Below are 22,639 nucleotides of genomic sequence, written 5' to 3'. Positions count from 1 at the left end.
TACCCGTCTGTGCCTCTAACTTCAACACCTTCAGTAATCCATCTTCGCCCCCACACGCGATGAATCCTTGGTCCTTGTTCCAAGAGATACATTTCAGCTTCACGTTATTGGGAATGGCGATCTGAAAAGCAACCAGCGCCGCTCACAACTTCTTACGAAGGAGGTGAAAAGGGAGTCTACGGGAGCTCCAAGGCTGAAGAAAATCCCCCCAAGAAAATGGGCGTAGTCCCTGAACTGTGCTGGGCGCTACCCGTTGGGAAAGAGAGAGAGACGTGCCCACCAACAAGGGCACACACAGCGGAGGAGCCCAACGCGGGAGTCGCCTGGTGGGCTTTTAAAAGGGCACGGAGATGGCAATGCACACCCTCCGTCCACGTTCCCTTTCCACACACATACCTAGGCTACCCTTTTGCAATTCCGCTTCTCTTCCCCGGAGGCCCATGATGGCCCAAAGAATCTAAGTCACCGGGATCAGCAGCAGGTGGAGGAGCCACGCTGGGGAGGCACCCACTGATCTGCCCAGCTGGCCCCGCTAAAGAACCCGCCTGGGGCCGCTCTGGCAGAGAGTCGCACGGGAGGGCGGCTGGGCGCGCCCGGGACTCTCTGGGGACCGGCGGGAGGAGGTCGGATGCGGGACCAGGAGGGATGCAGGAGCCGCGACCGAGACAGACGCGAGCAGAGGCGGGGACGGAGAAGCGCGGGCGCCCCCGGAACACTCACTCTCTTGCTCAGATAAAAGAACATCCTGGAGGCCCGAGGGCACGACCCCAGCCCCCAAGGCCTGCCGCCCGGAACTCTTTCTGGAGTCGCTAATTGCCAGTACCAGTGGCTCTTGGAAGCTCCCGTCGCCCTGGCAACCGGTCGCATCCGGGGCGCCGGGGGACACTTCCGGCGTCGGGCACGCCGTTGTGCGCCTGCGCGGGCGTCGGGGGGCGGGTGGGAGTCGCTGTCTCGGGGCCGAAGCTGTCACTGGGGCTTCAGGGCTGGTTGCTCCCCCTGAAGGCCTGGTCGCCCCCCTCGGCGCCCGGCCCCGGGCCTCAGGTGCCCTCGGTCCCCGCACCACCTCGGATGGCGCTGGGAAACTCGCGTGCGTGTCAGGCAGGGTCCATCGAGCAGGAAAGGCGCCCGGTCAATGTTTGAGTGATTCGTGAGCCCCAAAGCCCAGCATCGTGGGAAGGGAAACGTCATTAGTTGCCTCCTCGGGTAGTTGGCGCCTTCGGGCAAATGAAATTGCCAACATGCGCCTTCCAAAGGCTGCAAACCTTCCCCTGGGCCTTTGGGGATTCGCGAGCTCCCTGGAGCGATTTGGAGGTTGGAGTGTGTGCTCGTTCTGCTGATTCAGAGCTTTTCAACAGCGTATTTAAGCTCTTACTGCAGCCCAAGGGTCCCTATAAACATAGGTATGGGCTTTGGGCCATTGCCGCATATAATTGCCATTGGGGCATAGCCCTCATTTTCAAATAATTGAGGCATTCGGTGTTTTCTCGCCTGGAGGCCACTGTTCAGTATTCTCTTCTTTCTACTTTATTCCTTTCTTCAGCTCTCCTTGGTGCTCTTTGAGTCCCTGGAAAGTTACAAAGCACCACCATTTGGGCCATAGAGCCAAAACTCTCATGAAATTATTGCCGCAGACAAATTCCCCCTCTGGTTTTCCCTTTTACCATGTTCTGCGGCTATTGATTTGTTGACTTGTATAATCTAGCATGTACTGTATGCAACAGTAGCCAGTTTCAGGCAAATACGTGCAATCCCTCACCTGAGTCTGTGGCCTCGCCCAGCGCACTCAAGAATTGACAGTGGCCCCGGCCTGGGTTGCTCAGTGGTTGAGCACCGACCTCTGAACCAGGAGGTCACTGTTTGATTCCTGGTTCAATTCCAGGTTCGATGCCTGGGTTGCGGGCATGCAGGAGGCAGCCGATCAATGGTTCTCTCTCATCATTAATGTTTCTATCTCTCTCTCCCTCTCCCTTCCTCTCTGAAATCAATAAAAAATATATTTAAAAATAAAGAATTGACAGTTGTCCTGCTGCCTTTCTATCAAATCTAAACTCTGGCTAACATCAGATCTCCCTCCTAAAATGTCTTTTCCTATGGTGCCCTACTCTAAGCAAGTCAATATGCTTTCTGCACCCCACCATTCCTCTCTGCTTCTAAGGCCATTTTATATGTCTCCTATGATGTTCCCACCCTCTTGGCCAAAGGCATTGATCTTTCTCAGGTCTTCCTGAGAAATTCTTTCCAAACCTAACCCCCACCCCATTCAGATAAAATATGTGTTTTCAAATGTATGAGTATCTGTTTTTTCAGCACCAAACTGTAAATCCCTAAGATATGTTGGCACCTTCTCACAGGCTCCCTATACTGGACTCATGAATCAAGTGAGTATTATCTAAGCCAGGGGAATTTAAGACATGATTAATCGAAGCTAGTTACTAATGGTCACACTCTTGAAAAATCATATCTAAATACTTTTCCTTAGTTCTTGAACATGAACTCTCATTTATTCCTTCTATAGCATCATTGCTCTGTGATATCTATGCAAAGTGTCCCCTTGGGGGTTTGACCTGGAGACTGATTGCTCACTATGACATGAGTTGACCACCAGGGGGCGGTGCAGAACAAAGGACGGCTCCAGCCAGCAGTCGGAAGGCCCCAATTGGCCTTGATGGCCAGCCAGGCCTAGGGACCCTACCTATGCACGAATTTCGTGCACTGGGCCTCTAGTATTAATATATTACGGATCCTGTGCTCAAATATGTTTGGAAAATAATACTGCTCTATGTCATGTCCTTCCAAAAATGTTGAGAAATAACAATATATGTTTCATAAAATATATACTGCCTTGACATGTTTATTTTTCATTTATTCCCATTTATTCCCTTTGAAGTTTGTATTTTAGATTTTTTTACTGTTTCTGGGTTTTGACTGTTTCTGTAGGGAATTGCAGTGCTATTTACAATAGCCAGGATTTAGAAGCAGCCCAAGTGCCCATCAGTAAAATAGGTTAAAAAAAAAAAAAAAAAAAAGCTGTGGTACCCTTACACAACGGGATACTACTCGACCATAAAAAAAAAAAAAAAAAAAAAAAAGGGAAATCTTACCTTTTGCCACAGCATGGATAGATCTGGAGAGTATTATGCTAAGTGAAATAAGCCAGTCAGAGAAAGACAAGTACCATATGATTTCACTTGCATGTGGAATCTAATGGCCAAAACAACCTTACAAAACACAAAGGACAGCCTGACAGCTGTCAGAAGCGATGGGAGTTGGGAGGCTGGGTGAAATAGGTGAAGGGACTAAGAAAAAAAAAACTCATAGACACAGACAACAATATGGTGATTACCTGAGGGAAAGGGAGGTAGGGTCAGTAGAAGAAGGTAAAGGGGGAATAAATGGTGACGAAAGGAGACTTGACACTGGGTGGTGAACACACAATACACAGATAATGTATCATACAATTGTACACTTGAAACCTCTATAAATGTATTAACCAATGTTACCCCAATAAATTCAATATTTTAAAAAACAGAATTTTAAAATGTACATTTATAAAGGAAGAACACTGGGAAAAAAATAGCAAACTGTTAGTTGTTTTGTATAGGTGATTTTTATTCTTTATATATTATACATGTAAAAATATTTGTGATGAATATATAATATGAATATAATTATAGAAATAACATACTTGTGTTTGAGAATAGAATGAGAACTTAGGAACTGAAAGAAAAATGAAATGGCTCAATTAGTAAAGAAAGAAATATTAAACTTTTCACTCTATTTCCTACCAACCATTTCATAGTCATAACTTAAAGACACTAAAGTTTGCATTAAATTAAGGATCTGGACATTTGTTTCCTTAGAAAAATAATACTGATTCTCCAGAAGATTCTCAAACTATGTCTCCACTAATTTAAGCATTTTAATGGCAGATAATTAGCACCATTGGAACATACAGAAGTATTAAATACAGCAAGTTCTCTATATTTCCAGATGAAACTTTTGAGCAGTTTTAAAGATCATTTATATTGATGATCGATCGGCTGCCTTATACCCCCTAGTGGGGACTCCAAAACCTGGGCAGGTACCCTGACTGGAATCGAACCGGCGACCTTTTGGTGGATTGGATGATGCTCAACCAACTGAGCCACACTGGCCAGGGTGAAAATTTTGAGCAGCTTAATGATGTATTTGTCCATATTCATTTGCTTACAACTTCTCCAAAATGTCATCAAGTGGTTAGTTGTTAAGGCCAACACCATTTATTTTGACATTAGAAAACATACACACACTTTCAAACACTTCAATACAAAATAAAAGAAAATAATTACATTCCATTGTAAATAAATAAAAAGAGTAAAAATGTTTTCTCAAGTCTAATGTAATCTAAAACTCAGAAGTTCTTTTTTTAGAAAGCATGATATAAAGCAGTAGTCTTCAATCATTTGTGCTCATATGCCCCCTAAAATATTTAACAAATAAGTGGTATCTTGTGCATATTTAAGTTATATGAAAATTTTCGTAAGTTTTAGTTACAAAATACACTAGTATAATTTATGCTGTTATAAATATTGACTTTCTAAAATGAAATTTAAATCAATCTTTCAAATGTATCCCATGTAACATTAAAAGCATACTAGATTGATACCTAGTATTCTTCTAAAATAAAATATTTAAAACAAAAGAATTTGTATTTCCTTTCTACTTTCTTCACAGAATTTTATCCTTCTTTGAATCTCAGAAATCTTGTTTTTTAATATATTTTTATTGATTTTTTACAGAGAGGGAGAGGGACAGAGAGATAGAAACATCGATCAGCTGCCTCCTGCACAAACAAGCACACACATTTATATTGAAATTACCTTTCAGTTAAATTTCTTTGATCAGGAGAACCAAGATGGCGGCATAGGTTAACGCCGGAGTTTGCTGCTTTGAACAACTACTTCAAAAGTGAAACTAGCCAAAACCGGTTTGGCTCAGTGGATAGAGCGTCAGCCTGCGGACTGAGAGATCCCAGGTTCGATTCCGGTCAAGGGCATGTACCTGGGTTGCGGGCACATCCCTGGTGGGGGATGTGCAGGAGGCAGCTGATCGATGTTTCTAACTCTCTCTATCTCTCTCCCTTCCTCTCTGTGAAAAATCAATAAAATATATGAAAAAAAAAAAAAAGTGAAACTAAAACACGGAACGGACATCACCCAGAACCACAGGAACGCTGGCTGAGTGGAAGTCCTACAACTAGGAGGAAAGAGAAACGCACACGGACACTCAGAGGAGGCGCAGTGGTGAAGTCAAATTCTGAGGTGCGGAGTGCGCGGAGCGGGCTGGCGGCGGAGGGCGCGGTTGTTGTTTTCAATCGGGAGGGAGTCACAGACTCTGAGCACCAGATCCAGGCGAGTCTTTAGGGACCCAGACTCAAACGGGAGAAGCGGGACTGTCTGGCTTCGGTCAGAGCAAGTGCAGCTTTCTCTCCGAGCTTTGCAGCGGGTGCTGGGACTCAGAGAGGCAGAGCCCCTGGGGACAGGACTGAGAGCCGCCATAACTGCTCTCTCCGGCCCACCCTGTTGATCCTGTGCGACCCGCCCCGCCCAAGCCCTGCACAGAGGCATTTGCCAGATAGCCTCAGGCAAAGGCTAGATTAGCACCTCCCTAGAGGACAGAAGTTCTCTCACTGCTGACACAGCTGATTCTCATAGCCACTTGGCCTGGAGGTCAAACCCTCCCTGGAATTAGCTACAACAATCAAGATTTAACTATAAGACTTCGAACAAAGACCACTAGGGGGTACACCAAGGAAGCATAACAAAATGCGGAGACAAAGAAACAGGACAAAATTGTCAATGGAAGATATAGAGTTCAGAACCACACTTTTAAGGTCTCTCAAGAACTGTTTAGAAGCTGTCGATAAACTTAATGAGATCTACACGAAAACTAATAAGACCCTCGATCTTATATTGGGGAACCAACGAGAAATTAAGCATACACGGACTGAAATAACGAATATTATACAGACGCCCGACAGCAGACCAGAGGAGCGCAAGAATCAAGTCAATGATTTGAAATGCGAGGAAGCAAAAAACATCCAACCGGAAAAGCAAAATGAAAAAAGAATCCAAAAATGCGAGGATAGTGTAAGGAGCCTCTGGGACAGCTTCAAGCGTACCAACATCAGAATTATAGGGGTGCCAGAAGATGAGAGAGAGCAAGATATTGAAAACCTATTTGAAGAAATAATGACAGAAAACTTCCCCCACCTGGTGAAAGAAATGGACTTACAGGTCCAAGAAGCGCGGAGAACCCCAAACAAAAGGAATCCAAAGAGGACCACACCAAGACACATCATAATTAAAATGCCAAGAGCAAAAGATAAAGAGAGAATCTTAAAAACAGCAAGAGAAAGAAACTCAGTTACCTACAAGGGAATACCCATACGACTGTCAGCTGATTTCTCAACAGAAACTTTGCAGGCCAGAAGGGAGTGGCAAGAAATATTCAAAGTGATGAATACCAAGAACCTACAACCAAGATTACTTTATCCAGCAAAGCTATCATTCAGAATTGAAGGTCAGATAAAGAGCTTCACAGATAAGGAAAAGCTAAAGGAGTTCATCACCACCAAACCAGGATTATATGAAATGCTGAAAGGTATCCTTTAAGAAGAGGAAGAGGAAGAAAAAGGTAAAGATACACATTATGAACAACAAATATGCATCTATCAACAAGTGAATCTAAGAATCAAGTGAATTAATAATCTGATGAACAGAATGAACTGTTGATTATAATAGAATCAGGGACATAGAAAGGGAATGGACTGACTATTCTTGAGGGGGAAAGGGGTGTGGGAGATGTGGGAAGAGACTGGATGAGGACAGTGGGTGGGGAGTGAGGGCGGAGGGTGGGGCGGGAACTGGGAGGAGGGGAGTTATGGGGGGAAAAAAAGAGGAACAAATGTAATAATCTGAACAATAAAGATTTAATTAAAAAAAACAATAAAAAAATATGCTGTAGTATTTTATAGGTTTTTTTTACATGTATGAGATTATTTCAAATAAAAAAATTAAAAATTTAAAAAAAAAATTTCTTTGATCATAAGGCCTCAATTTTTTTTAATCATCTGGATTGAATTATCAATACAGCTATTATGAGCACATAATGGATCCAAACAACAAATAAGGTATAAATTTTTACATAAAACCATTACAAATAAAAGGTAAAATTTAACTGGAAAGGTATCTCTTAATGGTATGGATTGGGGTGGGGGGAATCGTGTTTATGAAGCCTTGGTTTAAAAATCTGTTGAATTGCCCCTTTGTTTGAATCTTTTCCAAGAAATGCAGCTTAGAAAGATTCCGGCTACATGAGAGGTTTATGTAAAGTTAGGAGAATGGGGATACAGAGGTGAGAGAGAGGAAAAGAGAATGGCAACTCGCCCCAAGTAGCATCTTAGGCAGATCAACTTAAGGAAGTGATGGATTTGGAAACTGATCCTTTATAACGTTCTGTCCGCCACCCCTTCACTCCCCCACACACGTCCACTGTACCCCTGGAAAGTCTCTGCACCCTCCTCGGGGATCCCCATCACAATTTGAATGCCACTCCTCTAAGACCCCTAGGAACAGTGTTGCTAAGTTGAGCCGCGCTAAACAAGTAATTTCCCTGAATCACAACTTCGACTAAAGAGCTGATATTGAAAGTTTCTGACGTGGTAACATGGTACATTTCAAACCTGCTTTTTGACGGCTTGGCTAGCGGTGTTACAGCTGTGTGTTATCGGAGCCATCGCACCCTGTGAATCAGCTGACTCATTCTATGCATGGCCTGGTTCCTAAGAAGCCATACACGGGCATCACAGCATAATAGCTGGACCTGTGAAGAAGAGCTCCATTGGGAGCAGAGACCGCTATGGGAAAACACTAGAGAAAGAAACAGGTAGCTTTTCATGTTAAATGGGTGAAATGGTCTCTTAAAACCATTCAAAGAAACTCTCAGTTTACAAAATAAACGCTGTGCAGTTTTACTATTGCTCATCTTAAAACTTAATAGAGAGGGCACTCATCCTGTGAAATATCGTAAAATGTTTTGCTCATTGTCGTACCTAGGTAGGCTTTAAGCAGAAAAGCTCCCAAAAAGGATATTCTTGGTGTTCAGTCTCTGCAGATAGGAGATGACCTTGTTCTGGAATGTCAGTGTGGCTTCGCACCCACAAGCATCTCTTATGGAGGTGAGTCTTGCTGCTTCTTGAACGGCTGATGACAATGACAGGACACGAAGTGCTAATGGTTAATTAGAAATCATAGCAAGTCTAGAAATCCATGATTTCATAGTTGTATTTTTAGGACTTACCTAAATGCATTTTCTGGAAGGTAAAAGGATATGGGAGCACACGCAAAGAGGACAAAACACTTTGGAATGTTAATGAACAGAAGAAACTGAATTAGGAAATGCTGGGGACAAATCTACAATTGTCGAAGCTGAGTGATGGTTATATGTGAGCTCATTATATTTTCTCTATACTTTTGTGATTGCCTGAAATTCTCCATGATATAAAGTAAATTTTTAAAAGATAATGTAGCGGGAAGCTAAGAACGCAGAGATAAGACAACTAATCTTGTGAAACTGTGCCCTCCTTAAAAAAATGAAAACGAGGAAAAACCTCTACTTGTGCAGCCAAGATACTTCAAGGTTTAAAACTAGATAATTCCTGATTTCCTGTGTGGGCTATTATTCTATTGAATTGTTTAAAATGAGAGTTCTTACCCGTAAATACTTCGGGTTTGGGTGGGTTTTTTTTTCATCTTTATTGGCGAAAGTATTACATACATCCCCTTTTTTCCCCCATTGGCCCCTTCCAGCATGCACCCAGCCCCCAGCCCCCCACCCCATAAACACTTTGGAACTAAAGTTGCATTGACATTTAATCAAAGAGCCTGGGAGAAGGATAATGCTAACTCCTGTTCCTTTCTGAAGTTCAGTGAGGCAGCTATTCCTACTCAATCTCATAGCCTCTGAAATTGCCTAATAGAAATAAGAGTAACCTCCCAGGTCTGAAGTGTAACCTTGCAATGGAGTAGCACTACTGCCTGAGGACAGGCAGTGGGCCTTTGCTTACATGTTCTCCCACGTTCTACAAAGATATGATACAGGGCCGGGGGACCAAAACACGCTTGAGTAAATAGAATCTACCTACCTGTCCAAACCCTATCGAACCTTTTAGGGAAGGCCAGCTCAAATCCCATCTCAATCAATTAGTAAACCAGAATGTAGCTACTGGATGTAGTACAACCCCGTCCAGCATCCCAGTACAGAGGATAAAATTGGTACTTAGGATACTTCTTCAGTGTATGTTGCCTGAGAGACTATAAGCTCTGTGAGGGCAGGGGCCCAGTGGGATGTTCTGATTAACAGATCCCATAGACAACCGGACAACTTCGATGTAGCACAATTGAAAGCTGAGAGATGGACTCATTCACAATAGCAGCAAAAAGAATAAAAGATTTAGGAGTAAATTTTAACAAAAGAAGTGCAAGACTTGTACACTGCTCACTACAAAACATTGGTTTCTCTCCAGTTCCTTCCTCAGGACCTAACAGTACCTGACATGTAACAGTAGCTCCATGAACAGCTGCTGACAAATAACTCAGTGAATGACTGGGCAAATGAGGTCAGAGCCTAAACCATTATAAATCACGTCGGAATCCCATTTTCCAGGAGTAAAAAAAAAACAAAATGCCCAATAGTGATTTTGCTTTTTAATTTGAGAGAGAGAGAGAGAGAGAGAGAGAGAGAGGATGGAACCAGATCATGGGAGGAGTAGAATCATTTCATTCTGATGCCAAGTGGGAACCCCTTCATAATTCCAACAGGAAGAATGTGCCTCAGACTTTGAGAGAGAAGAGCTTACTCCTAGGTTGTCCCCCCGAATGAAATAGGATTAAAGGGCCAGTCTTTACCTGAACACGTCTTCTTGTCTTCATTCAAGGTGAAGCCAGTATGACAGTCGCAGTGGTAGGACGCGGCCCCATCACTCACACAAATGTGCTGGCAACCGTGAGAGCCCAGAGCACACTTGTCAAGAACTGACCAGGAGTGGTGCAGGGAGAGAAACAGTCACAAATTACAACGGGAAACGAAGCGCAGACTTCTGGGAGAAAAGGCTTTGGTTTGATCCCAACAAGTGTCAACAGCAACAAGTCTCCCCTGTTCCACAAGAAGAAAGCCTACTTTCTTGTCTCATATCTCCTCGCCTGCCTTTTATTGCATCCGCCCCTTTCCTTTTTTTTTTTTCTTGCCCATATCTGGGGTGCTGCTCTGTTTTCCTACCCGCAGCACTGGGGCTGCACTGAGTCTTGATTATATTGCAGAACTCACCTTCAGAACTTTACTGATGACCACCAATGCCTGCAAACATACATGGAGCTTCTTCACCACCACTAAATCATTATTAGGGACCCACCTACACATGGAGCTAAACTTGATGCTGCACAAAAAGGACTCGAATGACAGAGGGCCTGCCCCTGATGGCTTACAAAGTGGGACAGAAAGCACTGACCTGCACGCGTGCGCGCGCGCACACACACACACACACACACACACAATGATGATGACATGTATGAGTCCGCCATCTTGTCTTTCTCTTCTGCCTCCCTTTGCTATCTTGTGCCCTGCACCATAAGACAGTATAGCTTCGTGTGATGAGCACATGTATCCCTGAGCAAGTACGTGGGTTCAAATCCTGGCTCTGCTACTCATTAGCTGAGTGACGGTGGACAAGTTAATCTGCCTGTCCTGTTTAGTGGGAGCACTGCAGGAGTAGTCCGCCTAGATTGAAAATTGCCCTTGACGTTTTGTGGGTTTTCTTCAATAAAAGGTTCCTTCATCCCACACCTGTTAGCTGAAATGTACATTTGTTTTCGTGTCCTTTTCCCAGGACTTCAGTGTTCCTGGCAGCTTACAGTACCAAGTGGGATACTTGTCACGAATTGAGAAGTACACCCCTCCTGACAGCCCTACCGCCCTGAACAAGCCAGCACAAGCCAGTCCCCTTGCCTGGTCCATCTCTCCACCCTCCATCAAACTGTCACCATCCTCCAAGGCCCACCGCCAGTCCCACCACCTCTGTGTCGCTCACGTGGAGGGAAAGGGGCCACATACTAAACCTGACAAGCTCAGGGGAGGCCTGTGTGGTGGCCTTCCATACTCAGAGATGGAAAGTAACCACACAGGAGAGTTTGAAATTAAAACTTTCTAACTAAAAGCAGTTCAAGGCAGGTAGTCATGTCCTAGGGCAGTATTTTTCCCAACAAAGGTCAACCTTCACCTTTACGGAGGCTGTCCTTGTCTTTTTGAATGGAAGATAATATGCCTGATAGCATGCCTTTGGAATATCAAAGTAATTCTTTTTTCCAGACCCCTCAAAGCACAACCACTGCACCAGAGTGGAGATCACAAATCCCCTCATTGTTATTATCATGCTAATGTTACTATCCTATACCCGCCTATGGAAAAGAAGTATGTGTCTATTCCTTTTACTTGTATCCAAACCCAGAGATTTACCCACTTTGCATTCTCCAGCCTCCCTAATCTATCACCACTGGACTTCATGTAACTCCATACATCTTCCCTTTTGATTCTAATGTGTAAGGTAAGTGGTAAACCCTGGCTGGTGTGGCTCAGTTGGTTGAGCGTCATCCCATGCACTGAAGGGTCACCAGTTTGATTCCTGGTCAGGGCACATACCCAGGTTGCCTTCACATACAGGAGACAACTGATGAATGTTTCTCTCATACATCGATGTCTGTCAGTCTGTCTATCTGTCTCTCTCTGTCAAATCAATTTTTTTTTTAAGTGGTAAAACTGCCATTTTCTGGAGCATTTTCTCCATCCATTGAGATTCCGCTTCCCAGCAATTGTCAGTTTGGCTCAAATAAACTCATAAAAATTCTTACAGGTTTGGATGTTTCTTACGTCGACACTCACTAGAGATAACAAGTGGACATGCCCTCCATCCCCGGCCCTTAGTTACCATCAGTCCCTCTCCCGGCTAGTCTCTGCTTACTTTAGACATTGGGTCTCTTTGCACCCAACCCGTAAAGAGAGGCAGAAACTTGGCTTTATATCCGCACAGTGCTTAGCAGTCCTGGGGACAAAATAGGTGCTCAGTTCTCTTTCATTGATCCCATTTTTTTACAAAGGAAATTGGTGATAGCCATTTCCCTTGATCCCTCTTGTAAAGGTCACCCAATATATCTCCTCAAGGGAGAGGAAACTATACATCAAATCTAAAAAAAATATGCCAGAACTAAACACCACCTGGAGAGCTAGGAGTTTCTCCTAGGAGTGTTTTTACATTATAAATGCCACTGTGTTCTGCCAGTGCGTTTAAATCAAGTTAATGAGGATTCAAGTTCGGGCGTGGGCGCGCTAGCCAAGTCTCAGATGCTTCGAAGATTGATCATCTAGAAAGTGTCAGGGAGCGACTTGCCGCAAACTTACTGGAAGATCCATGTGGGTCTCATTCAGTCGTTTACAAAGTCTCCTTTACTAACACGATCCAGCTTTAAGATTAACGCCACAGAAGAGTTCAAAGCCAAGTTTTAATTGGAAAAAGATCAGTTCAGCCTATCACACCAAATAGTTCCTGTCCAACTGACTTCCTCTAAGGTTTCCCATTTGCTTTACAAGCCCCCAGTGTACAGAGCTACAAAATGTTCCTGGATGAGGACCCTCCATTCACTGAGCTTTCCTCATATCCCCCACTCCCAACCCATTGCCCAGTCACTTTCTGAAGTCATCCCTGTTTGCTGACTGCTGAGCTCACTGCCCTGTCAGCGACGCATGCCTTAGTCTGTGAGCACAGTAGCATGTCTGAAGCCTGACTCTTTAAGTTGCCTTGAAGAATCTCTCTCTTGGGAAATTGCAAGTTGGTTTCCCTGCAATAGAAAGGAGCCAAGTGTGAAAGTGTTGATTGAGTGTGCCTTACCTGAGCAGGTTTTGTTATCTTGACTCAGGGTGTAGCCCTCATAGCAGTCACAGTGATGGGACCCAGCTCCGTCGTTCACACAAATGTGCTGACAGCCATGTGTCCCTAAAGCACATTGATCTTGAGCTGCCAGACAAAAAAGCCCAGGAGAGAAGAAATTCAACAGTATAAAAACATTCGCTATATTACGTGTAAACAGACATCTCATTTGCAGCTAGAACATGTCAGAAGCAAACCCCTTTCAAACGCATCAGTCCCATTTGCTCTTACAGGAAGCCAGCTGAGTTCAACAAAATCCGACACACACAGTACTCATTCTTCTACTTTCCCAACTCCTTTTCAGAACCATCTATATTGAATTTTTATAGTCTAACTATATCATAAAATGCTTTCTAAAGCATTCCTTTTAGGTTTATTTGTACTTTTACTGAATGAGAGCAATACCAACAGTTGGGTAGCTACTTATACTAGATTCAGAAAGACATAGAGTTTGAAGAAAGTGTAGTTCAACCCTCGCCCGTTATTAGTGAGGAAACTGAGTCCAAAGGAGACCCACTGACTCAGAACAGCATCAGAACTCAAGACCCAAATGCACTCAGTGCACTTATTCTCTGAACTGCCATGAGATTTTTTTAATTACTCTTTTTCTTTCTAAACTTTTCACTTTGAAATAATTTCAGGCGTATGAAAAAGCTGCAAAAATGGAACAGAGCGGTCCTGTTCTTCATCCGGTTTCCCCAAAGGTTAACATATTAAATAGTCATAGTGTAATTATCAAAACCAGGAACTTAACACTGATACAATACTATTAGCTAATCTACAGATTAGCTCATTACTAATCTAACTAAGCATTCAAATTTTGCCAATTATTCCACCAGCATCCCTTCTCCGGCCCAGGGTCCCACGCTGCATTAAGTTGCCCCGTCTCCAGTCTCCTCCAATCTGTAATATTTCCTGCCTTTCGCTGTCTTTCATGACTCTGACACTTTGTCGGGTATCTCTCAGTCTGGGTTTGTCTGATGTTTCCTCGTGATTCTGAAATTTTAGCAAGAATACCACAGAAGCGCTCCTGTGCCCTCCGCACACGGTGTCAGGGGATGCATGATGTCACTCTATGTCCCTGTTGTGGATGTTAACTTGGGCCACTTGGCGAAACTGGTGTCTGCCAGGTTTCCCCACTATGACGTCACTATTTCCCCTTTGTAAGTGATAAATATCCTGAGGGGAGTTATTTGATTTCAGCTGACTACATTGTCTCTAGCATTTGGAAAGGACCGGTAGGGCTGCACAGAGAAGGAATGAACAACACTCTTCCACAGGTGGGCCGCGATACATACATACGGCCTTTTCTACGTTTTCTCACAAGACCTAGAAGTGGGAAAAGCCAGGTGGCAAGAGAGGAAAACAGATGAGGTTTCCCATCAGTGTGACCCGCCCTCCGCCACTGCTCACAGCGCCAGGCAGGCAAAGAGGGGGCAGCAGTGGAGCCTCTTTCCCGCGTACCTGCACACGCTTTCCTGTCTTCCTTCAAAGTGTAACCTTCGTGGCACTCACAGTGGTAAGCGCCAGCTCTGTCGTTCACACAGATGTGCTCGCATCCGTGAGTGTTCAGAGCACACTTATCGATGGCTATCAGAAATGGTCAGGACACATGTAAACACATGGAAGCGTGAATCAGTAATTACAGACCATACACAGATGCATGCACACACACACATGCACACACACGCACATACACACGTGCGCAAACACAGCTGAGGGCAGCTTGGCACAATAGGAAGGCTACAGGGCTGGAAGCTGGGAACCAACTTTCTGGTCTCGGCTCTTTACTCACAGACCCCAGGCATGGGTGAGTCTCCCTTCTTTGGGTCTTAATTCATTATCTTTAAAATACGTAAGTTGAATTAAATGATCTCTAAGTTTTCTTCCCCTCAAGAACTTTTTTCCAGGACTTAAGTGGGCCTAGATCCCCTTCTTCATTGCCTATGTGTGAGTATTCCCATTCCAGATGAGCGAGGCCCTCTCTATGTTTTCTTCTAGACCCCAAGAGCATCTACGGCCACGGAGAGGAAAGGGTAGCTTTTCATGTAAATAAATAAAATCCACGAAAAATTCCAAACCCTCAAAAGGACCAAGAATGTTGTACCATCATAGGCTGATTTATGCATTCCCTCACTTTTCTTCTCATTTTCCTTTTGCTAAACAACAATACATCAGCCAAAAGTCAATTAGGAGAAAAGCACAAGGCCAGGCCGAAACCCGGAGAGTAGGTCCCCGAATCTAAGTTCCGTTCAGCCCCCCTCGCGTAAGCAGGCCTCACCTGAACAGGTCTTCTTATCGGCATTCAAGGCGTACCCTTGGCTGCACTCACAGTGGTGCTTGCCGTCCCCGTCACTGACACACACGTGCTGGCACCCATGTGTGCCAAGCATGCACGGGTCCACTGCTGTGCAAAGGAAATGGACAACAGTCAGTGGACGACAGACACGTAAACATTTCAGGTACTTTCTCCCGTGTCAAAAAGACATCGCTCTCTGGTTTCTTTCCGAGTCTATCTTTAGTTCACTGCCAATTTTGACTATTTGTTTCTGTCCTGGCTAGAAATACCATCCTTAAACTAGTCATGTTACTAATTTTAAATCACAGATCCTATTGTTAACTTTCGAAGAAAGAAAGGAGGAGGAAGAGGAGGAGGAGGAGGAGGAGGAGGAGGAGGAGGAGGAGGAGGGAAAGGGGAAGGGAAAGGGGAAGGGGGAGGGGAAGGGGAAGGGGAAGGAGAAGGAGAAGGAGAAGAAAGAGAATTCTTATGGGTCAGGCAATTGGATATTCATTCAACATATCCACCTACCCATGAAAAAAAAACGTTTGTTTTCCCAAAGCCAGAAACGGGGGAGACGATCATGTGTTTCCTGAAGTTCTATGAGCTGATTGTCCCATTGCAGCTGGAATCTGGTTTCTGGGGGTTCTATAGGGTGTGCCTAAACAGAATTCATACACAGGTGCATTCCTCTAGGCCTAGAACTCGCTCACACTTGGGCATATATGAACTTAACAGTGGGGAATGGCAGTGCAGGTAACTGCCTTCTGAATAGGCAGCAAACTTAAACATAAGCAACTTCAGGGCCTCTGATATCACTAAGGAGAATAAACTCTGTCGCTATAACACAAACAGGTAAAAAGAAAAAAACAAAATAAACTCGACTCCATCAGCTAAACTGCATCTCCACCTTTTCCCTTCTAGAGCCATTTATATGTCACTGGCTTTTTTTCCTAGTGAGATGTTTTGGATGAAGACTCAGTGAATTTAGTCATTTCTGTTGGAGGGGGCTGGGAGCCCTGGGGCAGGTAAGCAGCCTCCACTGCTTTGGCAAGAGGACAAGCCTAATATTTTCCCAAGAAGAGCCTTTTCATGGGATGATCTCTCTAGTCCGTGAACAACAACAAGCTGCTTTTGCTCCTCAGTCTTTTTCCCCCAGAACAAGCAGGTCTTTTGTACCAGAAGGAAAAGATCGCCACTCACCACTTATTACTCTATGGCCTTCAAGCCCAACCCCAGGTGCTGGTTGTGAGAGCCAACTTTGCCACAGACCAACGTCTCTTTGGCAAGCTCTCACCCACCCACAAGCACAGGGGGTCTTCCTGGGAGAAAGATGGCCATTTTCCTTTGGGAAAACCAATAAATGCCAAGTAGATGCCACCAAAACCAACGACTGCTTGTGAGAGAGAGCCCAGTGTCCTGGGACAGGAAAGACAAGGGGATCCCAGCCAGGTCTGGCTGAGATGAGGCCAAGCTTAGTTCCAGACCAAGCTTCATCTCCCATTTCCTGACGGACTGGTGATGGCTGAGTTTCCCGTTGTTTAGATATAGAGTCTCCTTGAAATACAGGGTTGTAATTGTTACTTCACGGGTTTGTCTCATCCCCACCACCAAACTACTGCTTGATGGTAGGGAGGGACAAATTGTATCTTTGTGTCATCGGTAGTCAATAAATGCCTGTTAAATAAATAAATGTGGAATAGGTTATACAGCAAAAAGTATCTACATTTTAAAATTCACCTTAACTAGAAATTTGTCTACACCAGCTTGGGGACTTCCATAGAGGGCTCCAAAAGATTATCTCCAAATGACAAAAAATAATAATAATAAAGCATGATGATAGATATAGATGATAGATAAGAAAAATGAGTTTGAAAATAAAATAAAAAATATAGTGTAAGTCCCACATTCATAATTCTGATCAGTGACTAATAATAAACGCCAGCCGCGAATGGATTCAGATTCATGAATTTGGCTAATGCGTGCTAAAAACTCCAGTTTCAAACTCTATCCTAAAGGAAGAAATGAGAATGACAGTAACAGAAGGATTAAAAAAAACAAACAAGCCCTGGCCAGTTTGGCCCAGTGGATAGAGCGTCGGCCTGTGGACTGAAAGGTCCTGGGTTCAATTCCGGTCAAGGGCACGTACCTCGGTTGTAGGCTCCTGGCCCTGTTCAGGGGCATGTGGGAGGCAACCAATTGATGTGTCTCTCTCACATCAGTGTTTCTCTCTGTCTCTCCCTCTCCCTTCCACTCTCTCTAAAAATCAGTGGGAAAAAATATCCTCAGATAAAGATTTAAAAATAAAATAAATAAATTGTTATTGTTGAAAATATTACAGATGTCCCCTAGCTGGTTTGGCTCAGTGGATAGAACGTCGGCCTGTGGACTAAAGGGTCCCAGGTTCGATTCCAGTCAAGGGCATGTACCTTGGTTGCGGGCACATCCCCAGTGGGGAGTGTGCAGGAGGCAGCTGATCGATGTTGCTCTCTCATCGATGTTTCTAACTTTCTATCACTCTCCCTTCCTCTCTGTAAAAAATCAATAAAATATATTTTTTAAAAAATAATAATAATAATAATAAAATAAAATAAACAAGCCCTGCTCCTTCTACCTGTGAAGTGAGCTGAAATCCCAGTCTCCCTGATTCCTGACCCTGTCCCTCCATGAAGAATCAGAGAAAGAAGTGAACCTCGGAGCTGGAGCATCACTGAATGTCCACTCTGCCTGCCAGTTACGCTGAAGCAGGCTGCCTGGACACACGCGGGCCCTGTCTTCTGCAGGAACAAGAGGAGTTCTGTAACCTCGAGACATGGTAAACTAGAGAAAATATCGGGGGAAATGCAGGGGTGGGCAGGAGGGAGGAGAGCAGTCTTGTGTGTTTTATTTTTATTTTTCTCTGACCCCATCAGGGAACAGCATGATCATTTACCCAGGATTATTTCCAGACCTTCCCATTTCTAATGCAAACATGGAGATTTTAGGAGCAGTCCAAGTTATATAGAAGGCAGCTCTATATTCCTAAACCAACAAAGTGTGTTTAAGTTGGTTAAAAAAAAAAAAAAAAGACACAAAAAGCATTGCTTCTATTTAAGCTTTCCCTAAAATTTCCACCCAAAAAAAAAAAAAAAAAAAGAAAAAGGAGAGAATTCTTTCTTTCTTCTGCTTCATAATGTTTGACTATAGCACCCTTGCTAGTGGCAGCGACTTACCGCAAAAGGTTTCCTGGAACCTAGAGGAAAGCTTCTCGATGACCCCGTAGGTCTCCACGTAGAACACGTGCTCGTCCAGGGGCTCGCTGGCAATCATCCTGAGCGAGTCCCTGTCCGCCCGGTCCACGCCCACCGCATAGAGCTCGATGCCGGCCGCCCGCGCCCGAGCCGCCACCTCGTTCACCTGGTCCTGGGGCCGCCCATCGGTCACGATGATGGCTACCTTGGGGATGTTCGAGCTGGGCCCCCGGGCTCCCGCCTCCACCGTGAAGGCTTTCTCCATGGCTGTCTGGAGGGCCAGGCCCGACATGGTGCCAGTGGACAAGGGCGCGATTCGCCCCACGGCCTGCTTCAGGGATTTCTTGTCCAAGTGCGTCTGGAGATGGAACTCGATGTTCACGGTGCTGGCGTAGTTCACCACTGCCACCCGCGTGTCCGCTGCCCCGATGTCCAGGTGGTCGATTATCCGGGAGACAAAGGTTTTCACTTTGGTGAACTCCAAGGGCCGAACACTACGAGAACTATCGATGATAAACACCAAGTCCAGTGGTCGGCTCTTGCAAAAACCTGCAAGGAAGGTGTGGGGAACAGACGTGACTAAGCAGTGATCTGACCACAGTCAGAAATGGAGCCATTCCTCACCCCCAGCTCTGAGGCCGGGGGTCAGACAAGGCAGCATCCCGCTACCTCCCAACGGACCCCTGTCTGCTACCTTCCCCAAGACCGTCTCCCTTGGGATGATGAGAGCCCGTAGGCCTTCCGAACCCCCTAATGAGAATTCACACGAGGCTGTGAATTACATCATTTAATTTTCCCACCAGGGCAGTGGTTCTCAACCTTCCTGATGCCACGACCCTTTAATACAGCTCCTCATGTTGTGGTGACCCCCAACCATAACATTATTTTCGTTGCTACTTCATAACTGTAATTTCGCTACTGTTAGGAATCCTAATGTAAGTATCTGATATGCAGGATGTATTTTCATTGTTACAAATTGAACATAATGAAAGCCTAGCGATGAATCACAAAAACAATATGTAATTATCTATGTGTTTTCCGATGGTCTTAGGCGACCCCTGTGAAAGGGTCGTTCGACCCCCAAAGGGGTCGCAACCCGTAGGTTGAGAACCGCTGCACTAGGGGCTGGAAATTGATGCTACTCTAAGGCTACCTACCCCAATATCGCACCTGTAGGCTGGCTGAGCCCTTAAATTTCACTTAGAACCACATCCCGTCACTTCAAGTTTTGTACTCAAGGTTCCTCTTGACTCCCAGGAACGAGTGGATTCCAGACCCTGCTTGGCCACCTTGGCTACCTGAGGCCATGGGACAAAGTGTCCCTGAACAGTGTGCAAGGTGAACTGTCGGGGCAGCCGCATTGCACGCCACCCTGCCCACTCCCATGGGGTGAACACTGCTCCAGAGCAGCCCTAGGTCTCCCTCTAGCTCAGCCGTGGGCAAACTACGGCCCGCGGGCCGGATCCGTCCTGTTTGAAATGAATAAAACTAAAAAAAAAAAAAGACTGTACCCTTTTATGTAATGATGTTTACTTTGAATTTATATTAGTTCACACAAACACTCCATCCATGCTTTTGTTCCGGCCCTCCGGTCCAGTTTAAGAACCCATTGTGGCCCTCGAGTCAAAAAGTTTGCCCACCCCTGCTCTAGCTGGTCATTAATTCACGTTTAGTGCACTCGAGGGCCCAACTAGCCTGAGCTACATTGAAAGTAGAAAGAGGGATGACAACTTCATCCGACTGAGGCATGTTAACTGCACTTCCAACTCTGTGGCTGTTTCTTGTTTAAAGAAGCAGAGATGGAGATTCGGTACCAATCCCAAGTCCCTATCAAACTCTTAGTCACCTCTCTTTCATTTTTTCATTCACCAAAGTTTTTTGAGGGTGGGGAGAGGAAACACTTCCCCACTCCCCCCCCACCCCCTCACCCCCCCACCCCCACTCCGGCAGTGGTGGCCAGGGAGCTGCTGGGCCTAATCAGGTCAGGAGGCTTAGAGAGAAGCCAGTTATTAAATGTCTTTTTTCAAGTCATTCCTCCTTTTCTCCCAACACACGCACACACACACACACACACACACACACACACACACACACACTCATCATACACACCAAGTCCTAATTAATGTCTTATCCCTGGACATTAATTGTCAATCAAAGTTCTTTCCTTTCCTAATAGGGGCTGGAAGTTGATGCTACTCTAAGGCAATCTACTCAAGTGAGTGGGGAAAAGGTAGATTCAAAATAAATTCCTAGGCTAAGCATGGGACAGGAATTATATAACTCTATAGTTTAAAAAAAAAACAAACCTGAAAATTATCCTGCTGCCTGGAGGTATTCGATTAAGAAAATAATAATATCCTCCTACCAATAACACGGTAGAGATCACAGGGTACCAACACAACAACCCTGTGAAGTGGGAGGTGCAGAATTGCTTTTATACCCATTTTACAGACAAGAAGCCTGGGTCTCGGGGAGGTGTAAGAGCTGGAAAGTGGTGGGTCATGGATTGGACTGCCAGCCTACGGGGCTTTTCCCTGCAGGGTTACCTCTCTCTGAGGCCACGTCTCCCATCACGAACGTCAACAGTATCTCCTGTGCCTGGTATCATCCTGCGCTCTGGGAGCTTTTCTGCCGCCGAACCAACACCCGACTCAAAGGGGAAATGGCATTGTTCCCAGAGACCCCCGAGCCCTGACTCCTTCCTCCTTGAACCTCCGTTTGCACCAGGGAGGGAAGGAACACACCGACGCCCAAGCCGGACTCTCCCTGCCACCGCGCCCCCTGCCAGGTGCCCCTCCACCCCCACCACCACCCCCACCCGGAGCCCGGACAGTACCTGCGGCACCGGCCCCTCCGGGCTGGCCGGCCCCCGAATAGGGCGCGCGTGGGGGGACGCCCGGAGCGAGGCGGCGCCCGGGGCTGCCCCCCGGGCCATGGGTCCCCAGCCTCTGGAAGCCCGGGCGGGCCGGGGGAGCGGGGACCGTGGCGGCTGCGGGGCCCGGCAGCAGCAGCAGCGGCAGCAGCAGCAGGAGCAGACCCGGGAGGAGGCGCCGCATGGTGTCCGCGCCGGGTGATGTCTCGCAGGCTCGGTTCGTCGCGGCCGGGACAGGCGCACCGGCGGATTTAAGTCAATGGCCCGCCCTGGACCAGCGGCCACGAGCGTGGAACCCCCCAGCGGAGCCAATGACTGGGCAGCTGGGCCAGGGGGCGGGGCCTGGACCCCCACCACCTGGTGGCCGGGCCTCCGCTGGGTGGGCTCAGCCCTTGCCGCCCACACTGAACGCTGGAGGGGCCAGTCCAGGGCCTCAGCGCGCCCGACCCTCCACTCCCTCCACTCCCTCCACTCCCGCTCGCAGCCACCTGACCTAACCCCGGGCGCCTCGGGCCGTCCGCCCTCCCTCTCCGTGCAGCCCTGCCCCGGTCTTCATCCTGCTCCCCACACTGCATTCCTTTCCCTGGCCGAGGGACCCACCTTTTGCGGTGGGCTCTCGGTTAAAAAAAAAAAAAGCCTCAGATTCTAGCAGCATGAATAGCAATGCTTTCATCCCGCTTCCAACATCTGCACACTATTGGCCTCACGGGGTGGGCAAAAGTATGCTACCCAGAATAGAACGGCAAACATTCCCCAGAGGCCCCGCCAGCTGGAGAAGGGACAAGGCAGCCTGCTCCCGAGGCCAGGCGCCCTCCCGCCCCCACACCGTAGTTCTGCAGCAGGTGACCCCCAGGTCTGGAGTGTGTGGGTGCTTGACTTCAGGTAGGAGAGGTTTCACGGCAGCGGGTATTTTGAAAGTTTATTAAAGCTGGAGACGGTGAAACAAAGGGTTAGGATAGAGGAGGCCACATCATGGCAGCAGGAGTGAGCCTCCATGGGACTACCTAGATTGGGGAGGGGCGGGGGGGTCACATTAGGAAAAAAGGACTTTTCCATGACAGCACAGAGCTGGAGGCTGGCCAAGGGGAGTCCTCCAGGAACTCAGTCTCCGGGGAGAAAAGGGATAAAAGCGGGTGACTTTTGAGTGAGTCATAAAACATGACAAAGAACATGAATTCCAATGGAACCTTTCCTGCTTCCAGACTTTGCCCTTTAAAACCCACACTCCACACAGTAACCTTAAA

At 46.2% G+C, this 22,639-nt stretch overlaps 2 protein-coding genes and 1 long non-coding RNA gene across 6 annotated transcripts in view; 1 reads left to right on the top strand and 2 right to left on the bottom strand.

The window, feature by feature from the left end:
- WDR35 (WD repeat domain 35) overlaps positions 1-865 on the bottom strand; it is a 43,740-nt gene extending 42,875 nt beyond the window's left edge. For 2 of the 3 annotated variants that reach the window (XM_059660483.1, XM_059660484.1), the window contains exons 1-2: positions 721-865; positions 4-121 (exon numbers count right to left, since the gene is read on the bottom strand). In XM_059660483.1, the coding sequence (XP_059516466.1) occupies positions 4-121; positions 721-744 (142 nt within the window). In that variant the 5' untranslated portion in view covers positions 745-865. Of the gene's footprint in view, positions 1-3; positions 122-466; positions 693-720 lie in introns of those variants that run through there. The other variant, XM_059660485.1, reaches the window with a different exon arrangement.
- A 1,236-nt stretch (positions 866-2,101) lies between these two features.
- LOC132213842 (uncharacterized) lies at positions 2,102-2,835 on the top strand. Its single transcript, XR_009448077.1, has 2 exons — positions 2,102-2,378; positions 2,516-2,835. It is a non-coding gene; the product is annotated as an uncharacterized LOC132213842 (long non-coding RNA).
- A 292-nt stretch (positions 2,836-3,127) lies between these two features.
- MATN3 (matrilin 3) lies at positions 3,128-21,711 on the bottom strand. 2 transcript variants are annotated; one of them, XM_059660480.1, is made up of 8 exons: positions 21,360-21,711; positions 18,506-19,072; positions 15,297-15,419; positions 14,480-14,605; positions 12,977-13,102; positions 9,948-10,073; positions 8,133-8,243; positions 3,128-4,232 (listed from the first exon to the last, which is right to left on the bottom strand). In XM_059660480.1, exons 1-8 carry the CDS (start codon positions 21,577-21,579, stop codon positions 4,207-4,209), a joined length of 1,425 nt encoding a protein of 474 aa, XP_059516463.1. In that variant the 5' UTR covers positions 21,580-21,711; the 3' UTR covers positions 3,128-4,206. The 2 variants fall into 2 exon arrangements, with proteins under 2 accessions (XP_059516463.1, XP_059516462.1); XM_059660479.1 differs by having other exon boundaries at positions 3,133-4,232; positions 15,297-15,422; positions 21,360-21,709.
- Between the last annotated feature and the right edge of the window lie 928 nt (positions 21,712-22,639).

This window comes from Myotis daubentonii, chromosome 12 (genome assembly GCF_963259705.1).
Source record: "Myotis daubentonii chromosome 12, mMyoDau2.1, whole genome shotgun sequence".
Lineage (NCBI taxonomy): Eukaryota > Metazoa > Chordata > Mammalia > Chiroptera > Vespertilionidae > Myotis > Myotis daubentonii.
Note: the sequence above shows the minus strand (reverse complement) of the source record. Positions and strands in the feature narration are given on the sequence as shown.

What these genes read in the sequence shown, in the direction of transcription:
- MATN3 (XM_059660479.1), bottom strand. Translation starts at nt 21,579, where the DNA reads ATGCGGCGCCTCCTCCCGGGTCTGCTCCTGCTGCTGCTGCCGCTGCTG. An exon ending in AGACAGGAAAGCGTGTGCAG is followed by an intron (nt 13,103 to 14,479) that starts GTACGCGGGAAA and finishes TTTGTCTGGCAG; the next exon opens with CTCAAGATCAATGTGCTTTA. An exon ending in GCAGAGACTGAACACCAAGA is followed by an intron (nt 4,233 to 8,132) that starts ATATCCTTTTTG and finishes ACAACTAACCAC; the next exon opens with TTGATGACATTTTGGAGAAG.